The sequence below is a fragment of the Nilaparvata lugens genome, chromosome 5 (genome assembly GCF_014356525.2).
Source record: "Nilaparvata lugens isolate BPH chromosome 5, ASM1435652v1, whole genome shotgun sequence".
Lineage (NCBI taxonomy): Eukaryota > Metazoa > Arthropoda > Insecta > Hemiptera > Delphacidae > Nilaparvata > Nilaparvata lugens.
The window spans coordinates 58,895,470-58,912,198 of record NC_052508.1 but is presented as its reverse complement, the minus strand read 5'-3'; the positions used below and the strand labels follow the sequence as shown (position 1 = coordinate 58,912,198).

Sequence of the window (16,729 nt, the reverse complement as noted above, 5' to 3'; positions counted from 1 at the left end):
GTTCTCTGTTCCAATTCTTGTTAATCGGTAGGGTTTATCACTTTGTCAAGATAAAGTTACATGATAAAATTACTTTCTTTCCTATTATTACTATCGACTATTTACTCTTTTTATTATTATTATTACTTATATATATATATATATATATATATTTTTTTTTTTTAAAGTATTCTTCTCATTTTTCTGTGTCATAAGTTATCGCTCATACCTATATTTATCAGCATGCAGTTCATTGCCTTATATATATTTTTTTCTCTAATTCTCTACCTAATTACAGTATCTTGATTGAGTTATCAGCTCTCTACTTCTTTCCTCTTCTATCAATATTCGCTATTCTTGTGGATTTATATATGCATTCACTGTATTAGTATGTTTATAATTATCAATGGAGCCGAACCGCCTAGGCCATCTAATATAGCGTCATCTTATCGTTTCATAGCGCTCGACTTCTTCACTTGATTATTTTCTTCTTCTATCTCTTATGATTTCTATATTTCTTCTATCATTTCCTTCTTTGTGTGTGTATGTCAGTATGAATGTGGTAAGTGTCTTTTTTGTAGCTTCTCATTGTTTCGCCGATTCACCCCCCTCTTCTGCCTTGCTGATCGTCGCAGACACCTTGTCTATACAGCAGGATGACGGCGCGGCCGCGCTGAGTGTCGGCGATTCCCTCAAGCGGGCATTCTCTCCTTTCCCGGATCGACTTAAGATCGCTCATGTTAATGCGCAATCCCTTCTCTGTCATATAGATGAACTTTCGAGAGCAAAGATTGTGACATCATTCTTGTATCCGAGACCTGGCTGAAACCGACAATCCTTAATCGACTTGTTGCACTCGAGGATTATGTGCTCATTCGGAATGACCGGTTACACAAGAATGGGGGAGGGGTTGCTGCGTTTGTCAAGCGTTCTCTGCTGCCTGTTCATAAGTTTTCCTCTGATACCTCCCGTGCAGCTAGACCTGAATACATGTTTATTGAGGTTAAGTGTAACGGAGTTAAAATGTTAATAGCAGTTTGCTACAGACCGCCTCATATTGGGTATATGTCAGAATTTGAGGAAGCACTACTTGAGCTGATGGTGCCCTATGAACATGTGGCTATCATGGGTGAATTCAATACTGACTTACTTGGACCTGATACTCATGACAAAATACAACTGACCACTATGTTTTTTGCGAATGGTATGACATTGCTGCCTCTCCAAGCTACGCACCATACATCCACTTCGGACACATTGCTTGATCTTATTGCAGTTGCCGATGTGAGAGCAGCTGTGTGCCATGGGCAGATCCCCTTTCCAGGCCTCTCTGCACATGATATGATATTCCTAGTTTATAATATTAAGAGGCCTAAACCTAAACCAAAAATAATCACTTATAGAGATTATAAGAATATAAACTACCACAATTTGTTCAATGATGCAATTAACCTTGACTGGTTACAGATATTCCAAACTAACAATGTTAATGTTATGTTGGACATTCTTAACCACAATATAGTTTCTCTTTTTGAAAAACATGTTCCTTTAAAAAATCGCAGAGTAACCAGAGATCCTGCTCCATGGCTCACAGATGAGATACGCCAGCTAATGAGGAATCGAGATTATTGGTGCAAAATTGCAAGAGCTTCAAAAAGCCCCAATGATTTCAATCATTATAAGCGTTTGAGGAACTCTTGCAAGCAAACAATTAGAAATGCGAAAGCTACATTCTATCGTAACTTGATCTCCTCAAAGCGATCATCAACTTCATCTCTTTGGCGTGCTCTGAGGGAGATTGGGACTGGCAAGGAGAGGCAGGTACCGACTGTTGCTCACTCGCTGGATGATCTCAATGACTTCTTCACTGACATCACTGTAGGTTTGGACCAAGCTCGTGCTCACTTTGACTCTCTGCCTGATTTTCATCCCAATCAGGACTTCTACTTCTCCAATGTCACGGAGCAAGAGGTCTTCTTGGCTGTTCATCGAGTGAAGAGTAATGCTGTTGGTGCAGACGGTATCCCGATTAAGTTCATCAAAATTATCCTTCCTTTTATCCTCCCATTTCTCACCCATTTCATCAATACCTCACTTTTAACGTCCGTCTTTCCTAATGACTGGAAGCTATCCATAGTAATTCACTTGAACAAGATCCCTAACAGTTCTAGTCCTAATAGATTTTAGTAAGGCATTCGATAGCATTTTCCATCCCACTTTACTCTATAAACTCAGAAACTTAGGTTTTTCCAACTTCACTGTGGCATGGGTGAGGTCTTATCTTCAGGGTCGGTGTCAGTGTGTGAGAGTCGGGGATGCCTCTTCACGGTGGTGTGAAGTGAACAGAGGAGTTCCTCAGGGTTCAGGGTCCTCTGCTGTTCAGCATCTACATAAATGACGTGACAAGCACTCTACTCATGACTAGACATCACCTGTATGCCGACGACTTGCAAGTATACCGGCACTGCAAGAAAAATGACTTCGACGTCACAGTTGATGAAGTCAACGCTGACTTGACTCGTTTGGTACGATGGACTGAGAATAATGGACTGAAAATTAACGAGACTAAATCAAAATCAATAGTCATAGGTTATTCAAGACTTTTAAACACACTTGACATAACTAACGGACCATTTGTAAAATTGAATAACATACAATTGCAATACAGTTCTGACGTGAAAAATCTAGGACTTACAATGACAAGGACTCTTGACTGGACCAGCCACGTGACTCAGACTTGTAACAGGGTCATTGGGGGGATTATGACATTGAAGAGGATCTCTGACCTCATTCCCTTTTCAACGAAGGTTGATCAGGTCAAGACTCTGATCTTCCCGATCTTCAACTACTGTGACATTGTGACTCTTGACATGACAGTTCAACTTCTGCAGAGGATGCAGCGAGCACATAATTACTGTGTTCGCTTTATCTTTAACCTGAGACGTGACGACCATGTAACTGAATACTTTAACAGACTTGAACTTATGAAGCTGCGTGAGAGTAGATCACATCATGCTTTGTGCTTCCTCTATAAGATATTGAAAACTAAAACCCCTAAGTATCTGGCAGTAGAGTACCGTTACTTGGGTGACTTTGGTCGTGGAGGAACGCGGCATGGATCACATCTGCTGGCTGTCCCAACACATAGGACTGTTATGTACAACAAGTCGTTCCTTGTGACAGCCTGTAGTTTGTGGAATTCTCTGCCTGCTGAGCTAAGGCTTGTTGAGGGACATCGTCGGTTCGGTGCGGCTGTCTTGCGGTGGATCAGAGGTGGTGGACTCGGCTGGAATGTTCACTGAATCTTAACGTGAGTGTTGGTGTGTGTTTGTATGTGTTTGTGTGTGTGTGTGTGTGTGTGTGTGTGGTGTGTGTGTGTGTGTGTGTGTGTGTGTTTGTGTATGTGTGTGTGTGTCCTTTCTTCCTTCTTTAATTTATTCCTCTCTTTCTTCTTTTCTACTTCTATAGAAATGATCTATGGATTTTGAACTGACGTTTCTTCCGTTTTCACTTTTCAGTTTTCTCTTTTTCCTTATTGTATTCTTTTCACTGATTCAAATTAGAAAGAAATTTTGTTTTTTTTCTTTCTTTCATTCGCTATTTGGAAATTTTATTATTTTGTAAATTGCTTTATTTTATCTTATAATCTTTGTTGTACAGTGTTTTAGTTTTACTTAGAATTGTATTGGAGGGTTAAGTGTAAGAGAGGGCCGGCTGCGCCCTAACTTCGCCCTCCTAGGTTTTAATAAAGGCAGCTAATCAATCAATCAAATCAATCAAATAATATGTTGAAAAATCATAACTACAATATATTGCAAGCACACCTGCTTTTTATGTCTATATTGACTGGACTACAAGTGATAATTGAAGAAGAAACTATAATGCAGGGTTAACGAATGATTTCATCAAATAATTGTTTGTTGATAAATAATATTCTCTAACCGTGAAATTATCCACAGGCACAGTTATATTGAATAAAATGTAAAGAACATTATTTCTTGAAAAGTAGGCTACCAAATGATCTTTATTGCAGATAAGGTAGGTATTCTTGTAATATTATTTCTTGTTGGGGTTCTTCCAATTTCGCATGACTTGTTGTATCCCTTTAGTATCTCTTAACCTTTGTCACCTTGCTCGTTCAATTCAACTTTTTGCGCTTTCCTTATATGAGGATAAATGTTTCACAATCAATAACTACTGTCGACATACTGCAACAAGTCGCACAAAAATTTAAGATCAAATCAAATTTATCGCCAAATTAATATAAATTCACAAAACATGAGAAACAATATCCAGATTCACACATTGGAAAGTTACTAACAAAATTACAAAAGCTTTTATTGAAAATGCAACGAGCATTCAGTAAGCACTCCAATTAGAGAAAAATAGGAAAAAGTTTCTGTAGCCTATGAAACAAAATTTAGCAAACATTTTCAAAAAAGAAAAAGTAGCTCATATCATAAACATAAACGTGAACAAAATATAATTCGATAAACAAATATTTACGTTGATATATTAGAAATTACAAATATAGTACAGGATAACATATAAAATTAAATTCAGTTTGAGATCAGCCTACAAGAATGCTGTAAAATGTGAAATCAAGGTCATTTGGCTACTAAATAGTTGTTCCATATCATATTTAATCCATGTACTATACTTGATCGGTACATGTACAATTGAAGTGGGTTTCTACAAGCAATATTAAATCATCCCATTTTACTGGCTAACCATGAACAATATACATTCGTCACATTGTACTCTATGACCGGAATAATTTACATTCTTAATACTGTAGACCTTAGTTTATTAACTTTTTAATTGTTTTCCCCCTCAGATCCTGCCAAACATCAAAGTCGAGTCAAGGTTGAATCATTTTCCTTTTCTGGTATTGGAATAGGACCAGATGTGCAATCAGCAGAAAATCTTGCTTGTAGAAGATTTATTGACCGATTGAGGGCAGAAAAGCTGTTTCCAAAGGTGAAGATGATCTATTTTATGATTAAGGAAAGAATTTGTTTATACATGTACGGGATAGAAAATTCACGAATGACGCATCATCACGTATGAACTACTGGACTGATTAACTTGAAATTTTGCATAGAGATTCTTAATTTACCGAGGATGGTTATTGGCCGAATTTGAATTCTTCAAGACTTCAGTACGTCAAGTTTTCAGTTTTTTTAATCTCTTTGTGGAGCACGGGTTACCTGCTAGTGCTAATAATAAATTCTTATCATCCTGAAATCCCAGTTTTCAAGTTCAATTGAATTATAAATATGGAATGGGGTTGAAAAATTAATGATAGGAAAATCAATCTAGAACAAAAATACTCAAATTATACAAATGTGGAATGGGATTGATAAATTAATGATAGGAAAATCAATCTAAAGATAATAACAACAATACATATGCAAAAGTTGATTGACTGTGAAAGATGATTGTTATATCAATGGTCACTAGCTTAAATCACCATTATCAATAATCAATCAATGATTCATTTTTCATTATAATTTCTGAATTAATCTGAATTTCTCATTGCAGTGAGAAAATTGAGCTTATACCGTGATATAATAGTAGGTTATATATAATGAAATTATTCCTGTTCCAAAAATATAATTTTAATGTGTTGTAGAAGATGAGAGTAAGTACTAAATTTGGAGACTTGAACAGCTCCTGATAATATGAGATAACGAATTTCTCTAAAATAGAGTAAATTTGGTCAAGATTTTTTTTTTCAATTACGTATTGGAGACTTCAGTTATGGAATATAAGACAAGTCAAATTGAAAGCTAAAAATTCTATACAACAGATAGATTGTACAATAAATTCTATACTAAGTTAACACTAATTCGAGTCTGAGAGGAACTCTTGTACACTATACATGTCTTTATCAACTAAATACTTTTGAAATTTGTCATATCGTTAATACTTCTTAGAGAACCAGGTAGCTTGTTATGAATTTTTTTTCTAATGTAATTAGGTTTTTGCTCAAATAACCTATTATGACTTATTATTTGATAATCTGCTCGGTTACGGGTACATCAGAATCTTGGTTCACACCACTCGCCTTCACAAATATTACAGCCTCATATATATATATATATATATATATATATATATATATATATATATATATATATATATATATATATATAATGACGTTACAGTCAAAAAACCAAGTTTCTTGAATAAAGATCTACAAGAATCCAACCTATTTGCCTTTTCAATACGTCATCTGAGTGCCCGTTTTTGAATTTTTAAGACTATCCAAATTTTGTTTAGATGAATTACCCCACACTAAAATCGCATACCTTATTATGGGATAGTATGAGGCCATGGTAAGCAGTTAACATTGCTTACCACAGATGAGTTAATATGAGATCTCCATTGATAAATATTTGTCAATTTTGTTCAAGGACGAGACTGAGGAATGTAAACAAAGTGAAATAGTCACTGAGGATGTTCGAAAGACTACAAATTCAACGTCTCTTGTTCAAAGACCCCCACTGTTAAGAGATCTTGTTCAAAGATACTGTCAAAATAATTACGGACTGGCGAACAATTATGGACAGGTAACTTCATTAAGACTCCACGAATCGCTAAATTATTCTATTACTAAAAATAACATTAAAATAGTACCCTTTTTAAAATCCACCTTTCACTTCTTTAATTAATACATTGCAATTTATCATAAAAGTTTTGTGCTTTTAATTGAGTTTCAATTATTGCCATAATTTGAAGAAGTTTATTGTTTTTTGGAAGAAGTAGAAGGTGTTAGGGTATCATTTCTATCACTAAAAGTAGCTCTTCTATTACTGTATGTCGACCGGCATGTTGTCGGGGATAATTGCAACACGTTGGGGAAAAACATAGATATAATCATAGATTGATGTATCAATGATTTAGATTAACCAATTGAAAGAGTGCATCATAATATTAATCAATTGCAGTTATATTTAATTCAAGAGAATTATATTTCATCCTCTCATGATGTATTGCAAGTTAGAAAAGCTGCAAAAATTAGTACTGTTGCATTTTCAGTTGACCTATGGCCTTACTATTTGTAGCTTTAATTGACGGATGGAAAATGAATGTCCATCATAAAGTTGAAGATGATTAATGTATGTTTTCTCTTGTAGGTCAGCTCTTTTGAAAGATATACTTGAACTTTCACAATCTGCATGCAAATGAGTGCTAACCTGATGTTCAGTCCTATTGCTCGTTTCAAAAGTTTCAGTATTTGTTTGATTTTTATTCTTACTATTGGAAATCAGAAACCTTATTTGAAACAACAGGACTCCCAATATTAGCAAATATATTATCAAGACAAGCATATTATCTGTTGTATTTACGACATTTGTGAAAGTCATGTTGAATTGCCTTAATAAGTTTTTTAGCGCAAAAGAGCTATATCTTTCTCTATTCAAGTCGAAATCCGAGTTCACATCTCCACCTACGAATAAATGATAGTTTTTAAATACATGGATTTGAACAGTTATTCCAATTGTTCCAAGAAAACTCTACCGTTACCATTAGGAGATCTATAAATTGATGTGATTCAATTTGGAATTACGATTGATAACACATGTAGCTTCAAAGTCTATCTACCTGCAAAAAAAATCTACATTCAAATGGTCAAAATCCTTGACTGATTTTTTATAAAGATTGCCACTCCACCTCGAATGTGAAGTGTTCTATAAAAACTATCACAAAGAAAATAATCATCTAGTATCAAAAAAGACAGTTGAGGCTCTCTACGCCAATGCTCTCACATATAATATCAATACTGTTATCAATAGCAAAAACTATTTCAGTTTTTCTAATTCTATTATTCTGTTCATTATAAAGAGTTGTGTAAAATTATTCTCATCACATTGAGCATCTAAATTGATTTGATCAGAACAAACACCAATCACAGAATGTGTATCAACAGAAGTGGAATTCGAATTAAATTTTTGCTTATCTATTCTTCTAAAAAAGAATTGATTGGAAGAGTAATGGGAGGAAATGAACTCAAATATGAAAAATAATCCTCTACATACTCAACAACCCTATCACTGATATACGCTTTTCCAAAACCATTCTTGTGCAATCCATGATTTGTGAAAAATCTTCGTCCTAGGCTAATAATGTCTATGAATTTTACATGTGAATACAGGTTACATGTTTTCAACATTGACCTATTAGTTTCTTTGATTACGACGTTGACGCAGGACCAGTCTGTCAGGTCGTACCGAAGAGGAATTGAAAAAACAGAACATTTGTCCTATACAGAGCAGCCAAACTCCATCGCAACGCTATTAGAACATCTTCAGCCTCATTCTTGCTTCATTCAATTACCAAGTTTTGATTTGCCAACCAAAACAGGGTCAGCATTGAGTAAAGTACAAACGCAGCATGGTCGATTTTCCTACTAGGGTGGCCACTAACGGTAAAACATGCATGATACACATGCTGTCATTCATTGTTGTCTCATTACAGCGAAATGCTTCGAGCAAAATGTTTTGATAAATCTATGATTTTTCTGCCGCTGCTCTATTTGAGATTAGATTATCTTCTATCATTATAATTTGTGATTTATAGTGATTTGTTTATTTTCATTGTATGTTTATTTCCTGTTAAAAGCCTCTCGCTGATGACAAAACATGCATCATGATCATGGGTGTGTGTGTGCATGATAAACATGCATGTTTATCATGCATGCCCTATCGTTCGTGGCCAGCCTTATATGCAAGAATGGGGAAAGGCAGGTTCACTTTTTTATGAGTGTGAGGCAGTTCAGACTTTATGGACAAGTGCCCTAGAACAGCCCATTCAAATTCTCTGGAAGTGTGCCTATACCTTTTATTCGTTGTATAATATATTTACTTGTACAGATTATGCATAGTTATTTGAAAGTTATGTGTGTTATTATATGTTGCGTGTCTGTCATACGCTAAATAAATGGGTTTCACTTATTGTTTACTTTTTGTAGGAATCGAATAAAAAATCTAAGCAAAATGAAGAAAATACTCTGGATATTGCTGAATCAAGAACTTCTCAACCACTCCCCAACGAATTCCCCGAGAGCATCCAATGTGAAGACAGTGGCAGTGATATTGATCCACTTGAAGAACAGGTAGCTTCAAAAAATCCAATAATCACTACTTTATTCTATTACAAAAAAATAGTACCCTTTTGAAAAACTACCTTTCACTCCTTTAATAAATACATTTAAGTTCTGTGCTTTTGATTAATTTCAATTATTTTAATAATTTCAAGAAGTTTGTTGTTTTTAAAAAGAAGTAGGAGGTGTTAGGGTATCATTCCTATACTATTTTCATCACTAAAAGTAGCTCTTCTATTACTGTATGTCAACCGGCATTTTATCGAGGATAATAAATTGCAGCACGTGGGGGAAAAACGTAGATATAGTCATAGACTGATGTATCAATGATTCAGATTAACCTATTTGAAGAGTGTGTCACAATATTAACCTATTTCTGTTTTATTTCATTCAAGAGTGTATCATATTTTCATTATGTATTGCAAGGTAGAAAAACTGCAAAAATCAATACTGTTGCATTTTGAGTTGACCTATGTCCTTACTATTTGTAGCTTTGTTTGACAGATGAAAAATGAATGTCCATCATAAAGTTAAAAATGATTCATGTATTTTTTATCTTGTAGGTCAGCTCTTCAGAAGACGGTTCGGATGCTGATCTCTCAGAAAGATCTCAGAATTCTTCACAACAACAAATTGATGAATCGTTTTTGGCATTCAAGCAAGAAATTATTAAAAACAGATCATTGGGTTCTGGAGGTGAAATCACAAGTCTACATGATTGGTGTCAACAGAACAATGTAGCTTTCAAGTTAAAATATCACTTTGGACGTAAGCAAGCAAATAATTTAAAATTGGTTATGATTGATTATGTATTGGTTATGTACTCCAATGATGGATGAGTAGTGGCGAGCGATCAAATAAATCAGTGCTTTGGCAATGACAAAACTATCATCATTGATATAGTTGCACATTGATGTTTCTCATCGGAATATAAGCCTACTTTAGTTATAGTAGGAAAACAGTATCAATATCAATGTTCAACTACTTTGTACTGATTGCCTTGGTAGAATGGTTGGTGTTGGTCTGGAAATCTTCACTTAGACAACTTTTCAAGGCAAGATGTTTAGTTAGATATGAGTGGACGATTCGGTTGCATGTTCCATTCATTAATGAAGCAAAATCCTATCTGCTAGGCTGGGTTGAGAGTGCAAGGAGATCCCATTAATGTAGACTACATAGGAATCTTGCTTCATTTAGACGACATTTAGTAAGCCTTAAACGAATATCAATTCAAAAAATGAGAATTGCCAAAGTGGGATGTATAAGACTGCATAAATCAAACTTATATGAAACAGATGGAATCACAATAAGATGATTGTCAGCCATGTTAATTCCAAACAATTTATTATTTTGTTGTTCATTAGTTTCTGTTTGTTTTTGAACGAGAACGAACTTGTTTCAATCGGGGTGTTATAAATTTAACGCCAATTAATAGAATTAAATCATGATGTTTTTTGTACTTTTAAGTGATTTAAAAAAATGTATTATGCATTGTTCTTGTGTAAACATTATTTTGAGGCAAAAAGAAATTGAGGATCCAACAATCTCAAATACTGTATGCGTAAATTGGATTATCGAAAATAACCAAAAATAAGGGAGTTTTGATTACTTTGGTTACTACTAGGTGTCTACTTTTCGATTACTAGTGCTTGGGATCACTAGAGCTAGCGTCTACTTAGTACTGAGTTAGCGTCTACGTTGTCGTTGCACCCACTTTCATGCAGTTTGCGCCAAAATGGAAACAATAGACCGAAATATGTAACAGTTGCTCAATGAGTTGGCACAGCTCGCTTTGTTTTTATGATATTGCAAATTGCCAGAATGGAAAAGCTTTTTCAGCATTCGAGAATCTAATATAATATTTTGCAGTTACTGTAAAGAAAACATCTTTTGTTGTCTATAAACCAATCATTGCATTATTGAAAAAATTAAATTACTACATACTCCATTGTTGATTTTTATAAAAATACAGTAATTAAGTTACATCATAATGATATATTTTTTCAGCAACAACAGGAACTAAACGTAATGTTTGGTTTTGTGCGTTGACATTGAGTTCTCCGACAGTTGGTGAATTTTGTTCGTTTTCGGCACCTGGAAGTAAGAGAAAGGCATGCGAGCCGTTAGTGACAAAGTTCGCCTTCAATTATCTGGTACAGGAAGAATTTATAATACGTGATCAAATCAAAAGCCATGTAAGTAGAATAAAATATATTTTGCTCAAATTGATCAATAGAATGAAATCATCACAGTTATCTACTGATTCACGTTCGAAGTTAAGAATTCTGAGAGGTGCAAACACAGAATGATAATTTGTATTACTTGTTTAAAGTATTACTTATTTTATAAATTCTTATACTCGTATTCATTCCAGTAGATGAATATTTGTTGATGGATCCTCTATATTTTTATTATGTAATTTTTGTTAGTTTCGGAAGAATATTGAATATATAATATTACAAAGGAATGAATGGGAATAAACATGGTATGGAATTCGAAATACATTTTTGACGCATCATCAATAATTGTGAACTAATGGGCTGATTAACTTAAAATTTTGCATGAAGATCTTGAGTTAACCGAGTATGTTAAGGTCCTGTTTCCATTCTTATCAATCAATTAATTCCTATTTTAATAGTTGTAACAAATTTAGCGGGTTAAACCACTACCACCGTAAACAAAGTCATAGTGCAGCATTCTGGTGACGTCAGCACAGGTAGGGCTCCTATAAAAATTTGTTGATTCCAGCTGATCTATATCAGCTAGTGTTTTTATTGGTGTAGGAACCCTACCTGTGCTGACGTTACCATCAACTACCTGTCATGCACTATGGCTTTGTTTACGGAGGTAGTGGTTAAACCAGCTCCTATTATATAAAAATTGAATAGGCTTTTTGAATTGGGATTCACCTGCACCCTTGATTTCTGCTTGGTATTTTGCTAGTGACAGATGGAAGCAGTTGCTACAGGTATTCTAGTATTCAACGTAGCATTGCTCCTCACCCTGCCGCCGTGGACTCAAATTTTATTCAATTCTATTGTAGATTGAAAAAATGAAAGATTGCACACTGCTTCCTGACCTTGAATCGACCGTGCTACTTGAAAACATCGTTTCAGACAAACTATTATTACAGAGGCTCCCAAACGCCGCAGTCCGGCTCAGAGAAAAGGAAATGTATTCTGTACTGAATAATCTCAAAACACGATTCAGTGTGAATAAAAACATTGTGAATTGATGTTTTCGAGTCCATTAACAATCTACAGCTGTAGTTATCAGTCATCACTTTTATACGCACACAAGTACAAACTTAATGTTGCATATCCTTTGGATGATATGAGCAGAATTATTGAAAGGGATGCTTCTATCAATTATATGTATTCGTCACAATATACAATCATTTAAAAGAACATTTATTAAGATGATACCCCACTACTGAATTTCAGACTCCTGATCACTATAAATCACTTAATAGAATCTAGTCCGGGCGCAAATGTCATTCCGTGGTTATTTTTGGGTAACAGCTGTGGAAGATGTCTCAATTTATTCGTTAGTTCCATCATAATGAGAAATTAGAATTATGATAGACCTAGCGAAAAAATTGATACATCTTCCATGACTGTTACCCGAAAATAACCACGGAGTGTCTTTTTCATGACATTTGCGCCCGGACTAATCCCTCGTCTTTCGTTTCAACTGTTTTTAGAACGCAAACCTGTTATGTTAAAAAAAACAGTGTGATATTTATTCCATTATATACATTACATTTTCTTGACATAAATGTATATTTTATTTAATATTCACTATTTTTGTTTTAGAAGATTGATGTGTCACCAATGGAAGCAAGAGTACTGAAAAAACTCGAGTTCACTCCACATATAAAAAGTCGTTATTATAAAAAGGGTTCAAAAATTGACTTCAAACTTCAAGAAAATAAGAAGAAAACTTCCGCTAGTAGAGTTTCATATAAGGTAATATACCCATTTTGTAACTCTCTTCAGATAACAATATTATTAAAGAATATTTGGTAAGGATTGATAAGGTAATATTTTATGTATATATATATATATAATATATATATATATATATATATATATATATATATATATATATATATACAGGGTGTTTCAGAAGTAGTGTCGAGAATTTTAGGGTATTGTACCTGGATGCTAGGAGACTACAAATGTCATATTTGAAGTGTCCAAAACTCAGCGGTTATCCTTATAGCTGCCATTTTGTTTTTTTCACTTAAAAATTTTTATCTCAAGAACGAAATGTTGTATTGATCTGAAATTTGGCATGAATATTTATGCTATAAAGACTCAACTATAAAAAATAAAAAAAAATTTTTTCGTTGAAATTTTTCAAAATGGCGGCCATTTTAAATTTTTGATGGCGAATATCTCGAAAACCGTCCATTTTACAGAAAATTTACAAGAGACAAAAAAGTTAGAAAATTTATTCACAATTCCAATGATACCTAATTTATTAAGATTGGTCGAAGAATAACAGAGAAATTAATTTTTTTCGTACTGCATGCATGACCACTTTTCACCATTCAAAGATCAATATTAATTTTTTTTATAATTTCATGAAAACCGTTCTTATTACAGAAATATACAAGAATAACTTTCCTCCAAATTTTATTTTACATTGAAAAATATTAATTTCACTCAAATCGGTTCACTGATACTAATGCAGCAATTGCTCAAAATGCCGTCCTTCAACTTGATTACACAGTCTGCACCTTTCAATCATGGACCGTCGAACTGCTATAAAAGCATTTTCATCATCTTGAATGGCACCTGCTGCAGCAACCACTCTTGCCACAAGGTCTTCTTCGTTTTCTACTGGCGTGCTGTAAACAAGGTCTTTCATATGGCCCCAGAAAAAAAATCTAAAGGGTTGAGGTCAGGTGAACGTGCGGGCCACGGTACTGGTCCACCCCGCCCAATCCACCGCTGACGATAGGTCATGTTCAGAAAGTCCGTAACAACATTTCCGAAATGAGCAGGGGCACCATCATGTTGAAACCAAATATTATATCTGTTTGCAAGAGGCACATCTTCCAAAAGTTCTGGTAGTATGTCTCTTAAAAAAGTAATGTACGTGGGAGAATTCAGACGATTAGGAAGAATGTATGGTCCAATCACGCGATTACCTAAGATACCCGTCCTAACATTCAGCGAAAATCTATGCTGATAACCACGCACTTTGACCTCATGAGGATTGTCTAAGGCCCAGACGTGACTGTTGCGAGAGTTGAAGATTCCTTCTCTTGTAAAGCTGGACTCATCGGTAAATAACACATTTTCTAGAAAATTTGGTTGGATAATGTCTTGCTGAAGAAACCAACGGGCACAGTTTACTCTTGGCTCATAGTCGCGTTCAACCAATGAGTGAACTTTTTGAAAGCGGAAGGGGTGAAGTCTTTCCTTGTTTAGTACACGCCACACAGAAGAAGCACTTGAATTGATTTGCTTTGCAACTGCTCTCGTACTCGTTCTAGGATTGAAATCGAATTTCTGCAATACTTCCTCTTCAAAAGCAACATTTCGAACTGCTCGAGGCCTACCAGCAATTACCCTGTTCCGTTCAAATGAACCAACTTCTCTCAGCCGATTATGAGTTCTTGTGAACACCTTGTCGGAAGGGAGACGGCGGTTTGGAAATGCAGCTGCATACATTCTTCTTGCTTCGGTCGCATTGCCAAGAGCTGCTCCATACATGAAGTGAATATCGGTGTACTCCAGCGAACTAAATTCCATTACAATAATTAAATATTTGTGTAGAAGCAACGTAAGAAAATATTGAAACTGGAAATTTAAGATAGAAATAAGACCTAGGAAACGTGAGACTAAGAAATAGGAAGCACTACATCTGGTTCTTTACTTTTAATGAAACAACAATACTTTTACAAGACAAACATTATCATCTGAAAACCATTGTAAAATCATCTGTTTGCCCATATGGAGCCATACCGAGTTTCAAAGCTTCATCTTAAATACATCTGGAATTAAAAAATTAATATTGATCTTTAAATGGTGAAAAGTGGTCATGCATGCAGTACGAAAAAAATTAATTTCTCTGTTATTCTTCGACCAATCTTAATAAATTAGGTATCATTGGAATCGTGAAATACACCGATGCTGAATTGTTTGGCGACTAGTTTTTGAGAAACTTATGCTGGATTCATATGGAAAAATATCTGAAAAATTGAATAAAACTAGTCTGGAAGCTGTAGTGTGAGTAGATTTTGAGAAAAAAGTTGAAATATGCAAAAAATCTAAGTAGAAAAACACAGACTTCTACGTTTGATGCCCGATAACTTTCTTTAATGACCAGTAAACGTTTATTCCTCGCAATAAAAATTGTAGAGAATTTAATTCTGAAAAGAATGATGTAAGCTGTGTAAACTAAATTTAAATAAAAGTTGGATAAAATGTATTCTTATGTAGTACATTACACCACAAAAATTTGCTGTTTTTATGAGGAGAGAACTAATAACTCATAGTTTGTAGCTGATTGCAAATAAAACATGGATTTTAATAACAGCTGTTCCAAAACAGCTGATTTATTATGTTTTAAAAAAGAAAATATTTAAATGAAATTATCAGCTGAAAATTATTTTCAGAAATATTTTAGCTCACTGTTGAACAAAAAAAAAAACAAACTGTAAGTTAGGCCTACTGTAACCGCTCTGTGTTTCTTGTTTAATCTATTAACCAGTTATTTGTAACCATTCCACTTTGCTTTTGTGTTAAGTGTTAACTTTTTCAATAATGGCAGCTAATTTTAGACATTATTCATACTCCGAATTAGCTGACATGCATTTAATGTATGGAATGGGACACTACTGTAATAGTACTGAAGCAAGACGTTTGTATCAAGAGAACTTTCCTAACCGAGTATGTCCAAGTTCAATGTTTTTTGCCACTATTCATCAACGTCTGTCTGAAACAGATTCTTTGATATCCAAAGAGCACATTTATGCAGGCAGACCCCGATCTACTATGACTGTTGAGTTAGAAGAACAAGTTCTTAATGAAATTTATGAACATCCATAGAAGAGCACGAGAGAATTGTCAGTGCAGTTTAATGTCAATCAATCTATTATTTGGAGGATACTAAAAGAGCAACAATTACATCCATACCACCTCCAGAAAGTTCATACTCTATTGCCACGAGACTGTATTCCCCGTGCTGGTATTTGCCGATGGTTTTTAGTAAAACTTGTTTACCCAAACTTTTTAACAACCGTTTTATTTACCGACGAGGCACACTACACAAGAACAGCTATCGTTAACGACCACAACCAACATATTTGGGCAGCTGAGAATCTACATGCCATCAATCCTAATCTTCCACAACATCAGTTTTCAGTAATCATTTGGGCAGGAATCATAGGAGATAATCTACTTCTGTTCGAGCTTCCTCCCAGGCTTAATGGCATAATCTACTAGTCTTTTGGTATAAGTTTGCTGTCATTTAGATATGCTACTTTCATATTAAAAAAAAACTTCTCATAAAAAACCGAATATTTTATTTGCAATCAGCTACAACTTATGAGTTATTAGTTCTCTCCTCATAAAACAGCAAATTTTTGTGGTGTAATGTACTACATAAGAATACATTTTATTCAAC

General features: G+C 34.5%; 1 protein-coding gene across 7 annotated transcripts in view; it reads left to right on the top strand.

Moving 5' to 3' along the window:
* Window positions 1–16,729, top strand: part of LOC111046153 — a 95,830-nt gene that overhangs the window by 40,517 nt on the left and 38,584 nt on the right. For 5 of the 7 annotated variants that reach the window (XM_039428905.1, XM_039428903.1, XM_039428904.1 and 2 more), the window contains 6 exons: window positions 4,817–4,959; window positions 6,399–6,554; window positions 8,957–9,100; window positions 9,652–9,856; window positions 11,096–11,283; window positions 12,904–13,056. In XM_039428905.1, the coding sequence (XP_039284839.1) occupies window positions 4,817–4,959; window positions 6,399–6,554; window positions 8,957–9,100; window positions 9,652–9,856; window positions 11,096–11,283; window positions 12,904–13,056 (989 nt within the window). The remainder of the gene's footprint in view (window positions 1–4,816; window positions 4,960–6,398; window positions 6,555–8,956; window positions 9,101–9,651; window positions 9,857–11,095; window positions 11,284–12,903; window positions 13,057–16,729) is intronic. The other 2 variants (XM_039428906.1, XM_039428907.1) reach the window with 2 other exon arrangements.